Source organism: Zymoseptoria tritici, chromosome 10 (assembly GCF_000219625.1).
Source record: "Zymoseptoria tritici IPO323 chromosome 10, whole genome shotgun sequence".
Lineage (NCBI taxonomy): Eukaryota > Fungi > Ascomycota > Dothideomycetes > Mycosphaerellales > Mycosphaerellaceae > Zymoseptoria > Zymoseptoria tritici.
In genome coordinates this window covers 446,589-469,455 of record NC_018209.1, presented here as the reverse complement: position 1 = coordinate 469,455, position 22,867 = coordinate 446,589, and the positions used below count along the sequence as shown (strand labels likewise).

The window sequence follows — 22,867 nt, the reverse complement described above, 5'->3', positions numbered from 1 at the left end:
TCAGCTGAAGTAGGGGATATGGTGGATGTAATTGGGGTATGACATGTGGTATGTGTGATGGTCCGATGAGAAGTTTCGAGGACAGGTTAGGATGTCTGGTCAGTGCAGACGACGTTGCTTGTGATGATACGCCGTTGGTTGGTTGTAGGAGGTCGATTTGTCGTTGGGTTTGTCGGTCAATTGAAGTCGTGTGTATTACCATATGGTTCGTGACGGAACACGGCTCGACGACTTTATCCTTTTAATATCGCTGGGATTGGGCGCTGAATGGTAGGTTCTACTGGGCAGTTGTTTCTTGTTAATGAAGAGACTACTTGAGTCACGTCCGTTGAGATGGTCTCGAGCTTGAGGAGGATGCGGCCGTAGCCTTAGTAGGGTCGCTGGTGTTGCCTAAAGACATAGCGATTAGTGTCGGTAAGGTTTAAAACAAGAGGGGGGTATAAACTTCGAAATAAGGGAGCTAAGGTATCGTCAACTAATTAGTACAGAAGGCGATAATTCCTCGAAATGTTAGGTATATATAAGGAGGTACTTAAGTACGAATGCTCGGTTCTATAAGATTCTTTAATATAGTCGGTGCGTTCCCTACTCGGAGGGTAATCTATAAACCGCAATATTAAGAGCCGGCTCTAAACAGCGATATCCTTACTAAGTTAGGCCCTTAGACCACTCGATCCTTAATAGCAAACGAGGTATTGCAGATCGAGTAGTAATCTTGCTAGTAAAATATATAGCGATAAGCGATCGCCGGAAAGTGTCGGAGGAGTATAGGAATCGACGATTATAGTCGCCGGTTCCTTAGAGAAGAAGTGCTATATCGATCGCGAGGCATCTAGTTTTTAGGGTTTTTAGTATGCCTACGCTCTAGGTATCTAGTAATTCTAGTTAGATTTTATCTAGTTTCTTCGTGTCTTCGAGGTGTGCTATTAATCCGTAATTCCTATAATTCTTAAGCCGTGCATAAACTACGCTACGAGTAGACGTGCATTTAGGTTTTCTAGTAATAGTAACAATATATAAACCGTACTATAGATTCGGTACGCATTTAGGTTTCCTTAATTCCTTAATCTCGAGTGGACTATACTACGTACGAGCATACGTCCGTCTACACCTTACAATTTATAGTAATGTACTATAGCACGAGCGGGTATACGTACACCGTCTTCAGATTAGAGGTGTCCTTAAGCCTTAACTTTAAATAAACTATAATTCGAGCGACTATGCGTTTAGTAACCGTAACCTTAAACATTAAGAGATCACCTCGTACTCTATGTTAGCGCACTATAGCACGAGCGGGTATATATACGCCGTCTTTAGAGTAGAGGTAAACTATAAGCCTTATATAAACTACACTACGAGCGGGTATACGTTTAGGTTTCCTTAAGCCTTAAATAAGCTATAATACGAGTAACTATGCGCCTAGTGTTCTTAAATGTGCTATGTTTCTAGTAACCTTATATAAGCTATACTATAGATTCGGCATACGCTTAGGTTTCCTTAATTTAAGTGCTTCTACTTCGCCCTATTAATAGCCTATAGTACGAACGAGTATACGACTACCGTCTTCGGTACGAGTAAAGCTTCTATATACCGCGTGTCTTTCTTAGTACTATATATCCGAGTCCTTAAGGGGTGCGTCCGTAGATCCGAGTTTTCCTATAACTGTTATATATAATATAGACGACTTATGCACTTACCGAGTATACCCTTTCCTTCGTATAAAGGAGCCGTAAAGAGTCTTACATCGTCTACTAGAAAATGTAGTAGGTAGAATCGACCACTACTAACCTAAGGCACTAAGAGGTGAGTGTATAAGTGCCTTACGGGCGCGGTATCGAGCGTAGAATTACATTAAGAAATAAGTAGTAGCTATAAAGTGTATTAAGTGCTACTAACGACCGGTAATGTTGTTGTTAGATCCTTAAAAAAGGAAGAATCCGACTACTATACATCGCTAAGACCTAAAACTACGCTATACTATAAACTATGTTCGACACTATTTATACTACAATACTACTTAGCCTTATAGTAGAGCTAGTAATAGCTTACTACGTTATTACTTCTACTTCTTATTCTTAAAGGACTAGCGTAGGCTACTATACTCGCTCTTAAATAGCTAATTCTACGTCTATATATATATAAGGGTGTTAATAAGCTTCTAAATTGCTCTACGTTCCTTCTTATTCTTAGGCTTCTTTAATACGCTCTTTATTAGGCGTCTTGTCTCCTACTAGTTATTAGAGATAATAGAGGTGTCTATACCGGTAGTAGAGGGTCTAGCGGTGCTTAGCCTTAAATCGTCGTCGTCGTCGTTAGCGGTACCTAGCTAAGAGCTATTACTAAAGTAGATATATTTGCCCTTAATATAAGGGTCTAAACCGAAGTTGCGTACAAAGGTCCAGATCCGAATGTATAAAATTCTAAAGCTACCGAAAAGAAGATCTATCTAGAACAGCGGAACGTCGAGTATAAGCTATATATGCGCGTAGCGTCGCTTAGCGTATACGTAGCCTTCTAGTCGGCCGAAAGGAAGCTTGTTCCCGATTCGGCCTAGTGGATTTCTAAACCGGCGTTCGTCCGTTAGGCGTTAGCCTAGGCATCGGCACAGCCGATGTAGCCTTAGGTACTAGCCTCTAATACTTAAGCTCTTAAAACTTCTTTAATACTAGCGAAGGATCTAGTAGATAAAGGCTAGTCTTATAGAAGCTAGAAGCAATATTAGCTAGTATAAACGCTTTCTTATAAGCTAGCTAGAAGAGCTAGAAGAAGTTACGCTTTATTACTACTAATAGCCCTTCGGACTACTAGATAAAGCGTAATAGTTAAGAACTATAGTAGCTAGATAGTACACCGAAGATACTAATATCTAGAGGTTATAGGCGGTATATTAAATAAGGTAGAAACACTATAATAAAGATACGGTGTTTTATATAGAACTATAAGAATACTATGTTTACGTATAATCTATAGTTATTAATAATAAGTAGTCTATAGCCTCTATCTGCCTTCTACCTCGTTTAAGGCTCGAATATCTTCGTAAGCTAGTAGAGTCTAAGGTTATTATTAGTCTAGCTATTTAGTAATAATGCGAAGAAGGTATAGTACTTATTAATATTAAAGTCCTATAGCTATAAGGACTAGATATTGCTAGTTACTACCTTATATATTAATGCCGGTAGTAATAAGGTTAGGTTAGTATAGATATACGCTATTAAGGTAATCTATTTATAATTACTGTCTTAAATATTATTAATAAGCCGGCCTAAGAGGAAGTAATCCTTCGTAAATACCCGTTATAACTTCTAAAGTATACTAATTAAGAAGCCCTTCTCGTCTATATTATAGGTATTATAAGCCTTAATATTATACTACTCCTGTTACATCTGCCTCCGCCGAATACCGACAATCGGCATCTGATCCCCTGCCTCAGCGGCATATGCACCCCTACTAAGGCCTTTTGAGCTCGTTTAAGCCAGATTGCGCCCGGAGGTATAAGAATACGTAGAATCTCCTCCTTCCGAGAGAGTATCGAATCGAGTCTGTTCTGAAGTGATTTATACTGCTACTCTATTCTTAACTGCACCTTTTACAACTCCTTCTTACTTTTAAGTATATTAAAGTAGGCCTTATATTACCTTAAAGAGTCCGCCTTCTTCCTACTCTTATCTAGTAGATTAAGGTATCTCGAATTAATATACTTCTTATGCCTTTTTACGAACCGTCGTATCTATTTCCGCTCTAGCCTAACCTTCGTAATATCGTAAATAAAGGTAAGAACTATTACTAGTATCGGTAGAATGCCTCTACGTATAAGGGTGTTAATATAGGCTACGAGGGTACGCTCTTATTAGTATAATAAAATCGAGTTATTCTTATCGCGTCGCGTACGAGATTCGTTAACCTTACGCTATCGTCGTAATAAAGTGCTACGATAGACATTATACTTCGTCGTAGTTTCTAAAATATTCTTTACCTCTGCCTCTTTTAGCTCCTTTAATATATTGTCTATCGGAGCTATAGTTGTAGTGTATTAATTCGTAGAAGTTTAGCTAATATTATAGATTTCGACGTTCTCGAAATTCGAGCGTGCACAGCGTAGCCCGTGCACAGCTTGGCCCTCTCTTCTAGCTTAATTAGGAGCACGTGGCTCGACTGTTCGTTCATTGCCAGGATGCCGTAGAACTGTAATCCGGAAATTTATTAGCGGCTTCGTTGGAAGTGTTTCGACTTGTGATCCAATGTCGACCCCGGACCGGACCAGCACGGATGGCACTTCATTACTGAGTACATGGACTGGATTGCGTAATCTCCAGTGCCATGGCTCGAGAGTCGAGACGGGTCCGGATTCTGTCGAGAGCAGGGGAATAGGCATGGAATCATCGATGTGTTCGGCAAATCCCTTTCAAAATGTCCACTAGGAGAGTGACCGGAGAGCGAGGGCCCGCTGTGGTTAAATTCGATTCAATTTGCGTAGGGTCGCCATGACTGCGAGGACCGAGCGATAAGTCCGCTGTTAGCACTGACCACCAACAGTCCTGCACTGCGGTATCGCTGTCTTTCCAAGGAGAGCATGAGCGTTATTGATCCCTGAATGCGCTGGGCAACATGCATGGTTCAGTTGTTCATTTTCCATGATGGCTTGTCACTCGACAGTGTGTGCTTGCTGTGAAGGTGCCACGATGTCGTCGGCTTCAGCATTCACCTCGCGTGCGCGGAGACGCTCACAGCAGCATGACCTGGACTGCGGATTTATAGCGCGCGGTCGCAGGGTGAACAAACATCGCCATCACTTGATTCATGCCTGGCCATAATCTCGACACGATGACCATCAAAGCAATGCGGTGGATGCCTGCTGCCCTTGCTCCTGCGTGATACATTGGACTCGCCATGTGGCTCATGATCGGTCTCGTCGTCCTTCTCAAGGCTCTTTGTTGTTGGCAGCGCGGCGAATACTGGCAACGTGCCTACAGTATTCGGGTGCTGCCAGCAAGGCAAGGCATTCCACCCTTAGAGGTTCTGGCTTGTACATTGGCGTGCTCGTTGAGCGATAGTGTAGTCGATGGGTTTGGACTTGGGGAGTTGGTGGGATGTGAGTCGATCGTCGATGTGCCTGAAAACGAGGCGACCACTGCGATGCGTGTGCATGCCGTAGGTCGAGGCACCGGTGCCGCTGCGAGATCCAAGGCTTCCTATTTAATCTCTCGGGGCCATGTGTTCGGAGGAACACAGATGGCAGGTGTAGAAGGTGTATATATAAATAGCGAGAGATCGCCGCGGTCGCTGCCAGTCCTACAGACCAGCGGTCCACTGCACCATACCAATCATTGCCCTTTGATCAACCACCGACGACAAAATACCACAGTGAAGGTGAGGCGTTCTCGGAGCCTGCCATTGCACTCGACTGACTTGAGGCAGGGCCTCTTTTCCATCCTTGTCGTGGCCGCCTTTGCGGATACCCACATGTTCTGCCTCTTGTCAGGACGGAGACGGCAAATTTCTCAACGGCATAACCAATATAGGTAAGAAACTGCCCATCGTTCGGCAGGGACTCGAGTATCAGGCTACCATGTACCGTTTTGATGAGGATGGAATGTTGATTCTGAGGAATTGTGCGAGAAGAAGGGAATGGTCCGAGTCTTCTTACCCTGTCAAGCGATACCAATAGGTACCAGCTTGAGTGGAATGGATGCTTCTTGCTTACCTGTGAAGTCCGAAGAGCCGACAGTCACTTCAGGATAGTCCGCCTGTTGCGACAGCAGACGGCCGCCATGGATCATGGCTGCCTCCGATCTGCATGTTTGTCTGTCAATCGACCGGCTGTACTTACTGGTGTGGCTTGAGATGGCGCTGCTCGTCGTAGCAACGCCTCTGATCGAGAGGCCTGCTTATTTTTCGTACATGACCATGTAAGCAAGACTTCAGCAGCAGGACATCCCTTCTCCCGCGGATTGAATTGCCACATGGACCGGTTGAAGACGGATTCTGAGCTTGAAGAAGCGCCCAAGAATTGGGAAGCAGTCAACGGCCGGCGTTCGACACCCCAAATGATATCCGCCGACCAACTGAGACACGGAACTTGACCGAATATGCCTGGTGCCGGCCGGACTCCAAACCTAGAGACGGCCAGTCCGATGTGTACTCACGCTGTACAGGCTGCTTTCGGTATTGACGTCCGCTCCGAGATGAATGCCGACAGTTTCACGAGATCAAAGTGGCTCGGCATCATCGATATATCCTCTGCGGCAGCGTATAAGAAGTCACTCGCTCCCTCATCTTCGTCTTCTTTGCACATCACCTCCACCACCGCAAACTCGACTTCACGGCGAAGGTTCCCAACGGCCACCAACAAACTCCACTATGAAAGTCTTCATCCTTCTCGCCAGTATTATCGTCGCCGCGACGGCCGCCGCTGCACCTGCACCTGCTCCCGTTCGCAGATGCTGCCCAGGATCGGGCGGAGGTAGCACCAACCACTGCGTTCGTGATCCGGACTGCTATTGCTGTTAGACGGCAGACGCCGCAGGTCCGTCACACAATCGCGTCCGTCGCTCCTGAACATCATCGCTGATATGAAGGCCAGGGACTCACGACTTCGTACTCGGTGTCCTTGGTCATAAGCAATGCTCTCTCGAGCCATTTCATCTTCCTCGGGAATGAGGTATGCGGAACTTTGGGACGAAGGCTTGCTGGCGACGGAGACGAGACGGATGCAGAAGGATGGCGAGATGGGGATTTGATGGAGCTTGGATTTTGCTTCTCAACTTCGCAGTTGTCATTGAGGCTTTCCACGAATTTCCAGCCTAGTAGTACTTCTCCAGCAACTCCTCTAAAGTGGTGAAACGAAAATCCGGCAAGAGACGATTCCACGTGTCAGAAACAGCGTAGTTACCCAAGTGGACAGAGTACATCATCTTCGCATTGAAAGTGCGGCTCCAAGAATCTCTCAATTGCTCCGGTATGGCAGCGTGATTGAAGTCGGCAACCCAAGATGTCGGGAGCCGACCAGATCGTGCCTGCGCCAACGTGACGTACTCAATGTCGAATTTCTTGCCTGCATTATTGTGGTCAGTCACGGTTTCGTACCGGAGCCGTTTTTCGTGCACTCTACCTCTCAGCCGTTCGCCAATCTCAACCAGCTCGGGAAAGGATGTCATGATGGAGTGCATGCCGCCGTCTACAGGCCACTCTCCGGGGTAGTCCACAGCTTCAGCTGCCACGGCGGCCATGTCTTCCACCAGAGTCATGCCGAAGCGGCCAGGCTCCGTGTCCTTGAGCAAGATCGCACGACAGTTGAAGAAATCTACTGTAGACCCAAGATTCGGGAAGTGCTTGCAGGTCTGGTTCGGGTACACGAGGTAGTCTAGGGCAAGGCCCGGCATGAACCGGCAGTATTCGAGGACCTGCGACACGGAGACTCTAGTCAGCGGAGGGACAAGATGTCTGCACGATGTTTGGATGTTTGAACCTGCCTTTCTTTCGGCATTGATCTCTTGTAGATATGCGGAGATTGCTGCCTTCCCTGCGTACCACGGAGTTCCTGTCGACGAGGCCCTATAGCACGTCGATGTCAATGCAGGTCTCTTTGCACTGGGGAATGTAGCCGTCGCCAAAGAGGATGGTAGACCAACCCGACCCACTCGCTGGGTGCAAATCGTTTGACCTTGGCTTCAACGCAAGCATCAATCAAGTTCTTTTGCGCGACATTTCCAGGGTCCTTTCCCGTAATGATGAAGGAAAATACGCAAAATACACCGCTAAGTGCACCAACAATTGAGCTCTTCTCCTTGTAGTCCAGTTGGACGGCCTGAACGCCATCCGGCAAAGTCACTTGTGCCGGGTCCTAGAGCACAGGATATCAGCATCGAATGAAAGAGGGCCGGTATGATAGGTGAATACGATACCTGGCGGGTCAGAACGATGATTTCGTGTCGATTCTTGGCAAGTAGAGCATCGATGACTTCACGACCAAGGCCGCCTGTGCCTCCTGCGAGAGCAACTTTGACCATTGTTGGCTGGCAGACTCTTCAACGAATTGTGCGCCGCTTTCCTCGCAAGAGCTTCGGAGGATGCATCGTTCGAGACAATGGTATCGCGAGATTGGAGCGCCCCGGCCTTGCACGTGGTTATGCATTGATCTCCCTGGACCGTGTATCAGCAGTTCGGCATGCATAGGCACAATGGATCCAGCAACTGCAAGGAGTCAAAAATCGCGCAATGCAAGGAGCCAGAAATCGCGCAACTGCAAGGAGTCAAAAATCGCGCAATGCAAGGAGCCAGAAATCGCGCAACTGCAAGGATCTCATATCGTCGGCATTGTTACCAGGAGAAGCTCCCTGCTGCATGGAAGGTCCTGAAGCCCTGCTGGTACGATGGCGGAGTCGTTCGTTGACATCGGCTCACATCACATGTGCATGCTGGATCAAAAGACCACCGACAAATCGAAAAGATTGTACTGGCCTTGCACCAAGTGTGCCTCAGGCACAAAGGTCAAACGTCATCCAGTAAAGCAGAACGGCGCGAAATGCCAGAACAGAAGCAGGAAAAGCTGCAGACGATGACATGTCATTTGTACAGAACAACAATCCTAGTTTTATGCGTCTGAGCTACTTGCTATCGCTTTCTTCGATTCCACGCCGTATTTCGTGTTGAGAGTCTTCCGCAAAGGCAGAGAGCGCACAAGGAAGCAAAGCAGGAGTGCCAAGGCAGCAAAAGCAAGTGCAACTTCCCATACCCTTCGGAGGCTCGCAACATAAACGTCTTTGACCGCGGTCAGTACTTCTGGTGTGCCCCGTAAAGAGCTCATGAAAGCTTTGTTTGCGTTTGGAAATGCTTGGCCGTGCAATAGCGCCTGTTTCAGGACATCATCGGAGCTACCGCTCAATATGGTTTCGACCCGATTTTCGAAAACCGCAGACGCGATGGCGATGCCCCACATGTACCCGAACGTGCGTGTAGACGTGGCAAAGCCGACTGCTACAGCGGCATCTTCTTCTGCAAGGCTCGCCAAGGCTGCAGGAAGGCTGCTCGTGAGGAAGACGCCGAACCCAAGCGCGAGGGGTATCTGGAAGCCGACCACATAGCCATATGGGGAATCTGCGTCCAGAAGAAGGTGCAGGCCGAGTCCGATCATTATTAGTCCAAATCCCGCAAAGTGGAACAGCCGATATTTGCCTGTCTTTGCGACTACTACCCCGGCGAAGACGCCGGCAGGAGCGGTAAGGATACTGGTTGGAAGTCCCAGAACAGCGTATAGGATTGGCGACACCATGAGAGCTCCTTGGCAGTACACACTTCTGAAGTAGATGACCCAGTATATCAGCATGGCGTGCAGGAAAGTCAGAGCGAAGATGGTAGCCGAGGTGCGATTGGCAAAGATGCGGAGGGGCATGAGGGCGTAATCACCCGTCTTCATCGCTGCTTCGAGTACGACAAAGCCGATCATACCCAGTACACCGAGCAGCAACGGGAGTAACACAGGCCAGGACGACCAGTCATATTGACTGCCAGCCCAACTGAGCGCCAAGAGCATCGAAGAAGTCGATCCAGTGAGGAGAAAGCTCCCATACCAGTCAATGCAGGCTAGGCGCTGTCGTACCGTGCCCTGGTCCGGATACTCGAGTCGGAGAAACTTGATAACGATCGCGAGTGCAATGGCGGATGCCGGGAGATTGATCCAAAAAATCCATCTCCAGGAGATATGCTGGGTGAAAGCGGCACCGATTAAAGGTCCAAAGAGGGTTGCGACCTATTCGCAAGAGTCAGCGAGAGTCAATAACGCAGAAGCGTCATACATACTGTCCACGCTAAATTGATGAAACCGCCGTACAGGGAACGCTCTCTCAATGGCACGATGTCGCAAATGATCAAGTTAGACATGGTGAGTATGCCACCACTTCCTATGCCTTGGATTGCACGCCCGAGAATCAACAGTGCTGTGGACGGAGCGGCTCCGCAGACAGCACTGCCAATGGCGAACAGCATGATTGAGGTCATCATCACGGATCGCCGACCGAACAAATCAGAAATATGCGCGGAGACAAGACTCGTGATTGTGCAGGTTACCAAGAAAGCATTGACGGCCCAAATGAAAAGATCCCGCGAGTGGAGCGTGGATGCAATCGTCTGTAAAGCTGGTGACAGTATGGATATGTCCAGAGCGCTTAGAAAAGACGAGAGACAAATCGAGAAGACGATCATCCAGAATCGAATATCTTTGGGAGGCGCATTGTCTTGTTCTGGACTTGCTGGAGCATCGTCCGCTGCCGCATCTTTGACAGGAGAAGGGTCTGGTTCTGAAGAGATCGTGGAAGCGGTCTTCGTGGAAGCGGTCTTCGTGGAAGCGGTCTTCGTGGAAGCGGTCTTCGTGATGTCCAATTCGAATGTTTGATGCATGGGCGCTTTTGCCATCGTTGGTATGGTCGACGTTAGGCCGTCCGGCGAAGGAGCCAGACGCTGCCAGTTGATTGACTCTTTGTTGTCTTCAGAGCGTGTTTAACGGTTTGACCTGTTGTCCAGCAGATATTGCTGCAGCGGACAAGGATCGTCAGAAAAAACGGCATGCCTCCATCTTCGTACAACGTGGAGGTTGATGCAGCTAGACTCACCGCGGTGTTCCTGACGCAGAAACGGTCGAGGCAACCAATTAGGAATAACACGACTAGTGCCAGTCACATCGAGCAGAGCGGAGGGCCGAACACTCGAATGTAGGACACCAATGATTTGAATCTTAGCCCCGCCTGACCTTCGTCTCATGCTTCTTAGCTTGCCAGTTCAGCGTGTGAACGCATCGGAGTAGACGTCTATCTACAGGCGCAAGGGTCAATGTCCGGGGATTGGCCGACTCCGCTGTGATCCGGCCATGAAGCTCAAGGCAAGGTTTGAGAGGTTCCTACTCCGATGCGTCGAGGTGCTATCTTCCGAGAGGAAGAATGAGACCAGAGATCGAGAGCCGGGGTCAATGTCGTGTTTGGAGGCGTGATCCCGAAGAAGTGAGGCATTTACCAGGATGGCCGGAGCGATGGAACATCGTGTGCTGATAAGATAGCACTTTCTTGTCGCCGTCTGAATACGCAGCGTGCAGTCAAGTGTCTCCACGGACGAGCGCATAGCGCTGCGCAGTATTTCAATGTCAAGGTGGATGTACAGTACAGCGAAGGAATTGTTATGTCGGGTTGGCATGGAAAAATGGATGCAGAGGATGGCCCGGGGACCCCTCGGCCGCACGGCGCCCGCATTAGTTCTAGTCATCCTCCAATTCTCCCGTCTCGTCCCTCCAGCTGGCTTGCCCTCTTCCGACAATAATCCATTGTTACCACGTACCGGTACACCCACATTCCCACGCATTGGCCAAGCCAGCCTCATGGCTCGGTTGCTTGAGTTCCTTGCAAACAAGCGCCTGACCCATGCCCCAGGGCGGGACCTGACGAATGGCGATTCGATGATCTCAGCCGATGTACAGTACAGCGTCTTAGCACATACGCGCGGTCGCTGTCCTGCTGGAGATTGACAGCCTGCTCGCCAGGATGCTATCCAATTGCGGCTCGGAATGCCCTGGAGCCTGCAGAATGGGTGATCAGAAGACCGCTCCGATGTGCCGACACGCTGTACATCCGCCTCTCGAACGCCGTCATTTGCCTGCACGGATCCTCGACACCACTCTGCTGCCACGTGTGGTTCATACCACACCACGGGCAGTGATCCGTTCCCATGTCATGCGAGGAAGCATGCTTCTCCGCTAATTCCCGGGGATAAACGTATGGGTCTGCCCCGAGTACCAGCGAAGCGATCGGGCCTCAGCATTCTGGAAGGTTTCACTGAGACCGCATCGGAGTGTTCACCTCGTCTGCAAGCACAAGGGTCAGCTCATGAATGGACTAGGCCAAATCCTGATGACCGGGGCATCGATCTCAGGCAGGGACGCATCGACCTAGAACGCCGGAGTGCAAGTATGAGTTGGTCTCCGCACATTGAGCATGATACCGACGCCTCAACGCACTATACGCAAGCAGGATCGCGGCATCGAGATTGGCCGCGACGCCATCCTAGACATCAAGCACACTCGCGAAAATCGTTCACGAACATTCCGTCGTTGCCATGGCCACTCCGCCAGAGCCCATAGCCGTAATCGGTGTCGGGTGCCGGTTTCCAGGCGGCTGCAACACGCCATCAAAATTGTGGGATCTAATCTGCGAGCAACGGGACATCCAATCGAAGGTCCCTCCGGAGCGGTTCAACAGTGATGCCTTCTATGACGAGGACGGGTCGAAACCGGGACACACAAACGTCAGCCATGGCTACTTTCTCGACGAAGACATCAAAGTATTCGATGCGGCTTTCTTCCGGATGAGTCCAGCTGAAGTAGAGGCAGTGGACCCCCAACAACGCATGCTTCTGGAGACCGTTTATGAAGCTCTCGAATCTGGCGGTACTACGATGGACCAACTGCGTGGAACGGACACAGCAGTTTTTGTGGGTTGCATGACTGGCGATTACTCCGAGATGCTCATGCGCGATACCCTTGATCTGACTGGGTACGTGTCATCGGGCGTAGCCAAGTCAATCTTGTCGAACAGAATATCGTACTTTTTCGACTGGCACGGACCTTCCATGACTATCGATACCGCCTGCTCCGCAAGTCTGGTGGCAGTACACGAGGCAGTACAATCGCTTCGATCCGGCATGTGTAGAGTCGCGTGTGCGGCAGGGTCTAACGTCATGCTCGGCCCGGAAAACTTCATCACGGAATCCAAGGTGCAACTCTTATCTCCTACAGGAAGAAGTCGCATGTGGGATGCCGCAGCAGACGGATATGCGCGAGGAGAAGGTGCGGCTGCATTGATCATGAAACCCCTCTCGCACGCCCTTGCCGATGGTGACGAAGTCTACTGCATCATTCGCGAGACGGGTGTAAACTCTGACGGCCGGACCCAGGGGATCACCATGCCTTCTGCGGAGGCACAGGCCGCGTTGATTCGGCAAACGTACGCTCGGGCTGGCTTGGACCCGCTGAAGGATGGATGCCAGTATTTCGAAGCTCATGGAACTGGTACTCAGGCCGGTGACCCACAAGAAGCGCGTGCTATCCACGACGTTTTCTTCCCTGAGCTCCGAGATCCGGCTGAAATTCTCTACGTTGGCTCTGTGAAGACGGTCATAGGACATCTCGAGGGCGCTGCTGGCGTAGCAGGAGTCATCAAAGCTGCTGAGGCGGTGCGAAGAGCTGTGGTGCCTCCGAACATGCTGCTGCAAAAGCTGAACCCAGCCATTGAGCCATTCTCGACAAACCTCAAGGTGCCAATGCAGTCCTCACCGTGGCCGCACCTAGCCCTAGGTGGTCCAAGGCGCGCAAGTGTAAATTCATTCGGTACGGCGTCTCTGACCATACCGACTTCCTTGTTGCTAACGGTTAACCGCAGGCTTCGGCGGCACCAATGCGCACGCAATCATTGAAAGCTACGAATGCGGAGCAGCCATGGGTCGAGCTTCGCAAAACCTTGACGTGATTCCCTCGCCAGTGCTACTGTCTGCAAACTCAGAGCTGTCCCTCCGGGCTCAGGCGACGGCACTCGCTGATTTTCTTGAGTCCCACGACTCAATTCCTTGTTTCCATGACTTGCTGTACACTTTACAGTCCAGGCGGAGCCAGCATTACGTTCGGTTGGCCTTGTCATCGAACTCAAGGGAAGGCCTCATGCGCAAGATCAGAGCTACTGCACAATCCACCAGCAACATTGGTCTCAACACAGCAAAGCTCTCATCCAGCTTTCGCTTTTTGGGCGTATTCACCGGACAAGGCGCGCAATGGGCTACCATGGGTAGTGAGCTGTTGAGAACCTCCTCAGTGGCGCAGAAGTGCTTCAAAGAGCTCGATGCCTCTTTGTCCGCGCTTCCAGATGCACCAGCTTGGACTCTGTCTGACCAATGCCTCGCCGACGGTGACACTTCGCGACTTGGTGAAGCTGCAATTGCACAGCCACTCTGCACTGCAGTACAGATCATGATAGTGGACCTCTTGAAACAGGCCGGTGTCGATCTGGTCTCAGTTGTGGGTCACAGCTCCGGCGAGATCGCGGCTGCATATTCTGTGGGCGTGATCTCGGCGCAAGATGCAATACGCATCGCATACTACCGGGGCCTCTACGCCTCGCTTGCCAGGGGTCAGAATGGACAAAAGGGCGCTATGATGGCTGTGGGCCTGTCGTATGAGGAGGCTTGCGAGCTCTGTGAAGGCGAATTCGCCGGACGTGTGGACGTTGCGGCATGGAACTCGGACACAAGCAACACCCTATCCGGCGACGAAGACGCAATCTTGGAGATCAAAGCCAGGCTAGAAGACAGAGATGTCTTTGCTCGCTTGCTCAAAGTCGATACCGCATACCACTCCCATCATATGTTGGCGTGCTCGGGTCCATATACCAAGGCCTTGCAGGCTTGCTCGATCAAGCCAAATCGTCCCAAAAGAGGTTGCGCATGGTTCTCCAGCGTCTATGGCGGACGCATCGAAGGCGAGGATCTCATTGACAAGTTATCCTGCGAGTATTGGGTCGAGAACCTGCTCAGTCCGGTCATGTTTCACGATGCGATCGAGACTGCGGCTCACGGCGACCTGCTCTGCGACGCCGCGATCGAAGTCGGGGCGCATCCAGCGTTGAAGACTCCTGTTACGCAAACGTACCAGCGTACCATCGGTCACCAGCTCTCCTACTACGGAACTCTCTTCCGCGGGCGCAACGACATCGAAGCAGTTAGTGAGACTTTGGGAGCGCTTTGGATCCAGCTTGGGTCCAAAGCCGTTGACTTTCATCAGTACAACCAGGCTTTCTTCGGCACGGACTCAGTACCCAAACTGGTAACACTGCCAGGCTACAAGTGGGATCACAGCAAACGATTCTGGAAAGAAGGACGCAAGTCACTAGTGTACCGCACACGCAATGAGAAGTCTCACCCGTTACTGGGCAAACGCGCTGTCGACGATATTGACGAGCAAAAGCGGTGGGAGAACTGTTTGCGGCTCCAGGACTTGCCGTGGCTTTCGGGACATGTTGTTCAAGGCCAGGTAGTGTATCCTGCCGCGGCGTACCTGGTGATGGCGCTCGCGGCATCGCGAACGCTAGTTTCGGCACAGCAAGTGGCTTTTTACGAGCTTGTCGACGTGGCGATTGACAACGCGATCCTACTGGGCGAGAATGATGCTAACGTTCGGACGTTGTTCACGCTGAACACTGTTCCATTCCCGGAGTCTGCTTCGGATATTCAGGCCGAGTGGGCTTGTCGTTCGGCTTCCGCTGATGACAACAAAGCAGAGTGGCGCGTCAATGCGAAAGGCAAGGTCAGACTGTTGCTGAAGAGCAAATTTGCTGACGGACTACCACCGCGCATTGCCCCTGCTGAGACGTTACTCACCCGTGTGAGCTCAGACAGGCTGTACGACAACATCGAGGCATTGGGAATGTCTTATTCAGGGCAGTTCCGGCGCTTGGAAGATGTGCAGCGGAGATCGAAATACGCCACTGCTCTGATGACGGGCATCGAGACCACGGACCTCATTCATCCAGCTGTTCTTGACTCAGCATTCCAGCCATTGATTGCTGCTATGGCTTATCCAGGAGACGGCTCAATGACTTCTGCTTGTGTGCCGACGCATATCCGCAGCATACGGATTGCCGGCTCTCAACAAGTGTCAAACAGTGGCAGACGCCTGATCGTTGACGCTTTTGCGACGACATCTGCTGCGCGTTCCTTCACCGGCGATGTCGATTTGTACGATGTCGAGAGCGGTGATGCATTGATGCAGGTGGATAGCATTACATGCACGACTTTGATTCAGCCCGGGCCGGGCGACTACAAGGAGCTTTACACGCAGGAAGTCTGGCAATTGGACATTGGAAGCGGCGTTGCAATCAGCCAGGACGGCCGGAGACCTGAACCAAGGGAGCTTGATCTCAAGGCATTCCAAGAACGTCTGGCGTATTCCTACCTCCGAAGGTTCTATGAATCATTCTCCAGGGCCGACGTTGCCTTGATGGAACCACACTACACCAAGATTTTTGAGTGGCTTGAGCGTTTGTTTGCAACCATTTCATCTGGCCAACATCCTTCTGTGAAGGCAGAATGGGCAGATGACGATCACGAGATGCTGCTCCAAGAGGCCTCAAAATACTCAGGCTCAATCGAACTGACACTGCTCCAGGCTGTCGGTGAAAACTTTGCGTCCGTTGCGCGGGGCGAGACCGGCATGCTCGAGCACATGATGAAAGACAATATGCTTGAACGAACATACACCGAGATGGTTGGTGTTCCATTCCTCATGTCCTGTATCAGCGAGGTGATGCGTCAAATCGCCCATCGTTACCCGCAAATGAATATTCTTGAGATCGGTGCTGGAACGGGTGCCTTGACAAAAGCTGTATTGAAGGGACTAGGCTCGGCATTCGACGCATACACTTTTACGGACATCAGCTCTGGTTTCTTCGAGCGCGCCGAGAAGCGCTTTCAGGAGTTCTCACACAAGATGGAGTATCGGCCACTAAATATAGAAGTGGACGTTGGAGCACAGGGCTATCAACACGGCGCCTATGATGTTGTTGGCGCCGCAAATGTGCTGCATGCGACCAAGTCAATCAAAAACTCGCTGAGGAATGTTCGACAACTTCTGAAGCCTGGTGGCTACTTGATCTTGGTTGAGTGGACTGGCGACAATCTTGGTATTTTCACATCCTACGCGGGCCTTCCTGGTCTCTGGCTCAGCGAGGATGGTCGGACGGACGGTCCTCTTCTGAGCAAGGACGAGTGGGATGAACACTTACGAGACACGGGCTTCTCTGGCATCGAATACTGGATGCCCGATTCGTCAGATGCGTCCAAGCACATCAGCTCACTGATGGTTGTGCAGGCGGTTGATCGAGACATCAACGTCATGCGTTCGCCATTTACGACTAGCACGAATCCGCTCGCAGGGCACGCTATCACAATCATTGGCGGAGGTGTGACTGGAATCAACAAAGCAGTCAGAGATGTTCTGATCAGCGGCTCTCCCGGAACCGACGTTCATCTGGTCGATAGCTTGGCAAAAATGGTGGACGAGGAGATTTCCCCATCCTCGTTGATCTGCCTCGAGGATCTAGACAAACCTGTCTTGCAGGACCTCTCAGAGGCAACCTTAGTGGCTCTGCAACGGATCCTTCCCAACTGCCGCTACGTAGTGTGGGCCGGCTGTGAGGGTCGTTATGCCAACTTATCGCTGGGCCTCTGTCGTTCACTGGCCAACGAGTATGGCCATATGGCCTTGCAGTTCCTCAAGATCTATGACGCCAACAATTTGGGGGTGTCCGTCCCCATTGCGGAGTCGATGGCACGCCTCATATACTCTTCGACTTGCAGTCAGGCGCCATCTTGGCTTTGGACTTCTGAGTCGGAGCTGGTCGTCGATCAGCAGAATCGGCTCCATATCCCTCGAGTGCTCCCAGACATCCCCTTGAACGATCGCCACAACGCTAATGTACTCTCCACCAAGGAATCCGTGCGACTGGACAGTCAGTCGGTCACAATCGAGAAGACCCAGGACGCATTCGAGATTTGCAAGGTTGAAATGACCGACCGACCGCACATCCGTATCACGTATGCCCTCCTTCGGCCGATAATCATCTCGGGGCAGAGCTACTTTGTCAGCTATGGGCATGCAGCACATCGAGAAGATGAGAATGCTCGGGTGGTGTTGTCACCAACTTGTAGCTCGTCGATCCCGATTTCGGCGAATCTCACCGTGTCTGTGGGCCATCACTCAGATGCAGGACGCATCCTCCCACGGATTACAAGCAGGATGCTCGTGCAGCGTTTCCTCCGCAACTTCGACACAAGTCGACGCCTGGCAGTCAACGAGCCAGATCACATTATCGGAGCCGAGTTGCTGCAAGAATGCGGCAAGTGCGGTATCAAGACAATCTGCTTCTCAGGCCAAGGAAAGGCTGGCTGTACCCCAGTTCATGCTCTCGCTCCAGATCGAGTCCTTCGAAACGTTCTCCCTAGTGATGTGGGAACGTTCCTTGATTTCGCGCCTGACCAGGCGTCCCGATGGACCAGAGTGCTTTCAACTCGCTCTACATATACCACAGTCGAAACCCTCTGGAACGGTGACCTCTCCTGGGAAGATTTCGCCAACATTACAACACAAGTCTTCGCTGAGAGTCTTTCAGGCATGGGGATGGCCCATGTGGTATCCATCAACGATTTACCGAGCATTGCTGCAAGGGACGTTTCGTACTCAAGTGTTGTTGACTTCTCCGCAGCCACACACATCGATGCTCTACTGCCGCCTCCAGATTACAGCTACGTGGCGCGTAACGACGGCACCTACTTCATGGTCGGATGTGCAGGTGGTCTCGGTCGTGCCGTGTGCTCGTGGTTGGCGGACAAGGGCGCACGTTATATCGCACTTGTAAGCAGGAATGTGTCTTCGATCGACAAGGCATGGTTGAACGAGATCGAAGCCAAGGGCACGAAAGTGATGCTATGTCAAGCCGACGTATCGAGCATGGACGCCCTGAGGTCAGTCCTGTCGAAAGTCAGGACAGACATGCCGCCAGTCATTGGTGTGGCCCATGCCGCTATGGTGTTGAAGGACAAAGCCTTTGGGGGCTGCACTGTCGATGACTTCGCCACTGTCTTCGGGCCAAAGGTAAAGGGCGCCGAGAATTTGCACAACCTGTTCATCGACGAGCCGTTGGATTTCTTCATCATGTTCTCGTCCCTTGCAAGTGTGCTTGGGAGCCCAGGACAGTCGAACTATGCTGCGTCAAACATGTGCATGCCGGCGATTGCGGCAGAACGACGAGCCAGGGGCCTCAGTGCTTCTGTCATACACATTGGCGCGGTCACTGGAATTGGATACGTCATGGGCTCTGATGTTCAGAGCAAGGTGCTGAGGAACTACGACATGCCAATGTCCATAAGCGAGCCTGTCTTTCTGGACATCTTTGCACAAACCATACTGATTGGACGACCCGATTCAAACCATTCTCCGGAGGTCATGACCGGGATGCCGCGGTACGATCGAGATACGATAGATCTGTCCAGATACGGGCGCATTCCTAAACTCTCCCATCAAATTATCGAGAAGGCGACGTCCCAGATCGAAGCGTCTGCTACTACTGTCAGCGTCCGTCAGTCGGTGGACGATGCGCAGAGCCAGGACGAGGCAGCTCTCATTATCCAAGACGCCTTCTGCTCAAAGCTGGAGAAGACGCTGCAAATGCCTGCGGATGAAATTGACTGTGCACAGCCACTTATGAACCTTGGTGTCGACTCTCTTATCGCCGTCGAAATTCGTTCGTGGTTCTTTAAGCAGCTGGATGTCAGTCTTCCAGTTCTGAAGATTCTCGGAGGTGCCTCTGTCGGTGAAATATGTCAGGAGGCGGCTTCAAAGGCCTTCGCCACCTCGAGTCAGGCGCGTCCTGGTCCAGCAGATCACGACAAATCAGTGTCGCCGCCGACCACGCTCTTGAAGACTCCATCGGACATGCGAGACAGTTCCAGCTCAGACTCGCGGGAAGATGCGCGATCTAGCCCGCCGAGCAGCGTTTCTCAAGAATCGGATCCCGAGCGCATCGACCGCGAAGGACCACTTGGATACGCGCAGAGAATGACATGGTCTGCAATGGAGAATTGGCGGGATCCCACAGTAGGCAACATTGCAGTCATGTACAAAATAGCCGGCCAGCTGGATCTTGTGAAGCTCGAGCAGGCGAGTCAACAAGTAGTCCAGCGACACGAAATTCTCCGGACTAGGATTGCACGGGATCCATCTACTGGCGAGATGAGGCAGTACGTGTTGGCGCAAAAGACTGTGCGGCTCGACGTCAGTCCAGGCATGACTTTGCAAGCAGCTTTCGATGCCGTACGCTTTCATGTCTTTGATCTCAATGCTGGGGAGACCATGAAGGCGATTGCCGTTCCACGCGATGGCCATCTTCTCCTTGCAATAGCGTGGTCTCACATCTTTTTCGATGGTTACAGTCCAGCGCCATTTCTTCGAGATCTTAACGTTGCCTACTTTGGCGGAACTCTGCCACCTCTGAAGTATCAGTATCTGGAATTCGTTGATGATCAGGTGCGGAAATCTGCTCAAGCCCAAGACCTTGCGGCGTACTGGACTGCAGAGTATTCGCATTTGCCGAGCACACTCCCTCTGTTCTCATTCTCGAGGATCAAAGCACGTCCGACGATACCATTGCATCTACCCAAGGCGCGACCAACTGTGGAGAAGACACTGCCCGCCCAGCTTTGTTCTGCCATCAAGATCGTCGCTCGGAAAATGGGTGCTACCCCTTTCCATGTGTATTTGGCGGCGCTCCAGGCGCTGTTCTACCGCATGCTGCCCGTGCGAGACGTATGTCTAGCAATTGCGACCAACAATCGCGAGGCGGAATATGACGACAGTGTCGGAGACTTCAGCGATGTCTTGCCCCTCAAGTTCCAATCTCAGGATGATTTCGCACAGCTGGTTCGACATACTCGGGACAAGATGCAAGCAGGCCTTCGCTCGAACCTACCAAATCCACTCATCATGGCCGCTTTGCAGGGACCGGAGCTAGATCGTCATGGATCGCTCTGCCAGGTCTCGGTCAACTACATGCTCCACCCAGAGCAGGACGAATCGCCCGGCGGGCATGCAGCCGAAATTTTGAAATATGCTCGGTCCGTTCGCTACCCTTTCGACCTTTACTTCAGATATTGGGATAGTGGTCATGATCACGTGCAGGTGACTGTGGATGCCTGGCACGAGTTGTACGATGAACGGAGTGTACAGATTATACTGACGATCTACGAGCGCCTCCTCTGGACGTTTGTGGAGGACACGGCGCAATCCATCACTGAGGTGACTATACCCTCCACAGAAGAGATTGAGTCATCTCTGCGTAAGTATTGCATTCACAACAAGATGTCGCGCTCTGCTAATTGGAGTACAGATGAGGCAAAAATTGTCCGCTTCGACGAATGGGCCGAGTAAGGAGTGGAGCAGAAGTCTGGCGACTACATCAGGGAGTATCCACTACAGTAATGATGTAGTATTTTGCATTCTATGGCGCGACTCATCTTCTAACGAACGAAAACATCATGCTCACCTGGCTTTGAACTTCCCGACTCCGTGCACGTCTTCTATCGACGGTCAAGGCAGTGCCCGTATGAGCAGAGAAGTATGGCAGATCAGATAAGATGCCGTCATCGCACGCCTTGACGTCTCTGTGCGCGAGCGCTCGGTTCAAGAGTGACCAGACAGATGAGGACGAGCGCTCAGGACGCTCATGCTCAGGATGCTCACAATGCACGTATGAGCATCCACATTCATCAGGTATGTAGATCTCAACGATATTGGGGAGCAACACTGTGTACAGTTCATTGTTTAATCTCACTGATTAGAATCCAATACATCCCGCCCTCATCAGCAGCACTTGTTTCTCAGCTCCGCCGGTACCAACCCCCGTGAAATCTCTACCATTGGAAGTGAGCCGCAACACCAAATTAAACTTCCTCTCCGCCACTGATTATCGAACGAAGCCCACCATCGTCACACGATTGCAATGCCTCGGCATGGGAATCTGCAAAAGATGTTGTTAGCTGATATCCGAGGACTCTGAGATCGTTCGCCTACCCCAAAGGCTTCTTAGCAAGTGCCGTTGCAGTCAATTGCCGCTCCATTTCGGTCACATTTACATTGCCACAGAAAGCCGTGGAACGCGCAGCCCTCATGTCCCCACTTGACAAAGTAGTCCATCTTTACGCAGGCAGGTTTGCCATCGTCGCCGGTGTAGCGGCAGACTACTTTGCTGTCGTACGCCGGGCAGTCGTGTGCGAATGCCCCGGCTGGCACCGACGACAACATAAGCGCAGACACCAGGCACGGCGACGGCTTCATGGTGTATCCTTGGAAGTGTTCGGAGAATGGAGTTGGTTGGAGGGAGATCGGATCGGCACACAAAGCCTGCACCTGATGGGTAAAGGCCGAGGGGAGGACTCTTCTTTCGCTTTCCGAGGGGCTGCAGATCGGCTCTCGTCCAATGTTGAGTACGTCGTATGTCTCTCCTGCGGAGAGGGCGTCCAGACCAGGTATAGACCTCGAGGTGTAGAAGGTGCAATGTAGGTCGAAGTAGCAGAGTGAATCACTTCAGAACAGACTCGATTCGATACTCTGTCGGAAGGAGGGAATCCTACGTAGTATTATAGTCGTCGAAGCCCTCATTCTCCAGACTCTCCTCTTCTTAGCCACAGGGATTATACGGGCACAATTCAGCTCAACTGGAGTCTAACTGCCTCAGTAGGGGTAACATATGCCGGCGAACCAGGGGATCAGATGCCGATTGCCGGTATTTCGCGAAGCTACATGTGACACGAGGAGCAGCCGGCATGGAAGAAGGTCAGGGAAACGAGAGATGTGACAACGTCGATGCCACTTGTCCGGCATGTATCGCTTGAAACTCCACACATCCGAGTGTCGTTCGCTTTGTCAAGGCAGGGGTACCCATAGGTCGGCTACAATTGAGTTTGATCTCCTTTTCGACAGGCACTGCATCTGTCGAATGGTCTCGAACAGCGTGTGCACGTGGAAGCAGATCGTGGCAGATCGGCCGCTATTTGACGGTTACTGACTCCATTATTGCCAGACGAGGCCTTGCTTGGAAGCGAGGATCGGTGCCCAACCCGGGGTACTCGTACCCAAGAATTGTCAAGCATTTTTAAGGTTGTTTAAGCGAAAAACCTTGCTATGGCCCTGTAAAACTCCATCCATTCTCGAGCCTATAAGAGCATCGCCAGTGAAAACGTGCTCATATCGCCATCGACGCCTACTCGAAACGCGCTGGGCCTACATCGGTTG

At 51.2% G+C, this 22,867-nt stretch overlaps 3 protein-coding genes across 3 annotated transcripts; 1 reads left to right on the top strand and 2 right to left on the bottom strand.

Moving 5' to 3' along the window:
* Positions 1 to 6,411: 6,411 nt before the first annotated feature.
* MYCGRDRAFT_105888 (uncharacterized protein) lies at positions 6,412 to 8,050 on the bottom strand (the record flags this gene model as incomplete). Its single annotated transcript, XM_003848764.1, has 5 exons — positions 6,412 to 7,051; positions 7,109 to 7,400; positions 7,470 to 7,551; positions 7,629 to 7,840; positions 7,902 to 8,050. The coding sequence occupies 5 exons, from the start codon at positions 8,004 to 8,006 to the stop codon at positions 6,801 to 6,803; spliced, it is 942 nt and encodes a 313-aa protein (XP_003848812.1).
* A 540-nt stretch (positions 8,051 to 8,590) lies between these two features.
* MYCGRDRAFT_87728 (putative major facilitator superfamily transporter) lies at positions 8,591 to 10,197 on the bottom strand (the record flags this gene model as incomplete). Its single annotated transcript, XM_003848763.1, has 2 exons — positions 8,591 to 9,745; positions 9,796 to 10,197. 2 exons carry the CDS (start codon positions 10,195 to 10,197, stop codon positions 8,591 to 8,593), a joined length of 1,557 nt encoding a protein of 518 aa, XP_003848811.1.
* A 1,896-nt stretch (positions 10,198 to 12,093) lies between these two features.
* HPS1 (putative hybrid polyketide synthetase/nonribosomal peptide synthetase) lies at positions 12,094 to 20,953 on the top strand (the record flags this gene model as incomplete). Its single annotated transcript, XM_003849130.1, has 2 exons — positions 12,094 to 13,363; positions 13,416 to 20,953. Coding segments are annotated over 2 exons (8,808 nt in total), but the record flags the coding sequence as incomplete, so codon positions are not given.
* Between the last annotated feature and the right edge of the window lie 1,914 nt (positions 20,954 to 22,867).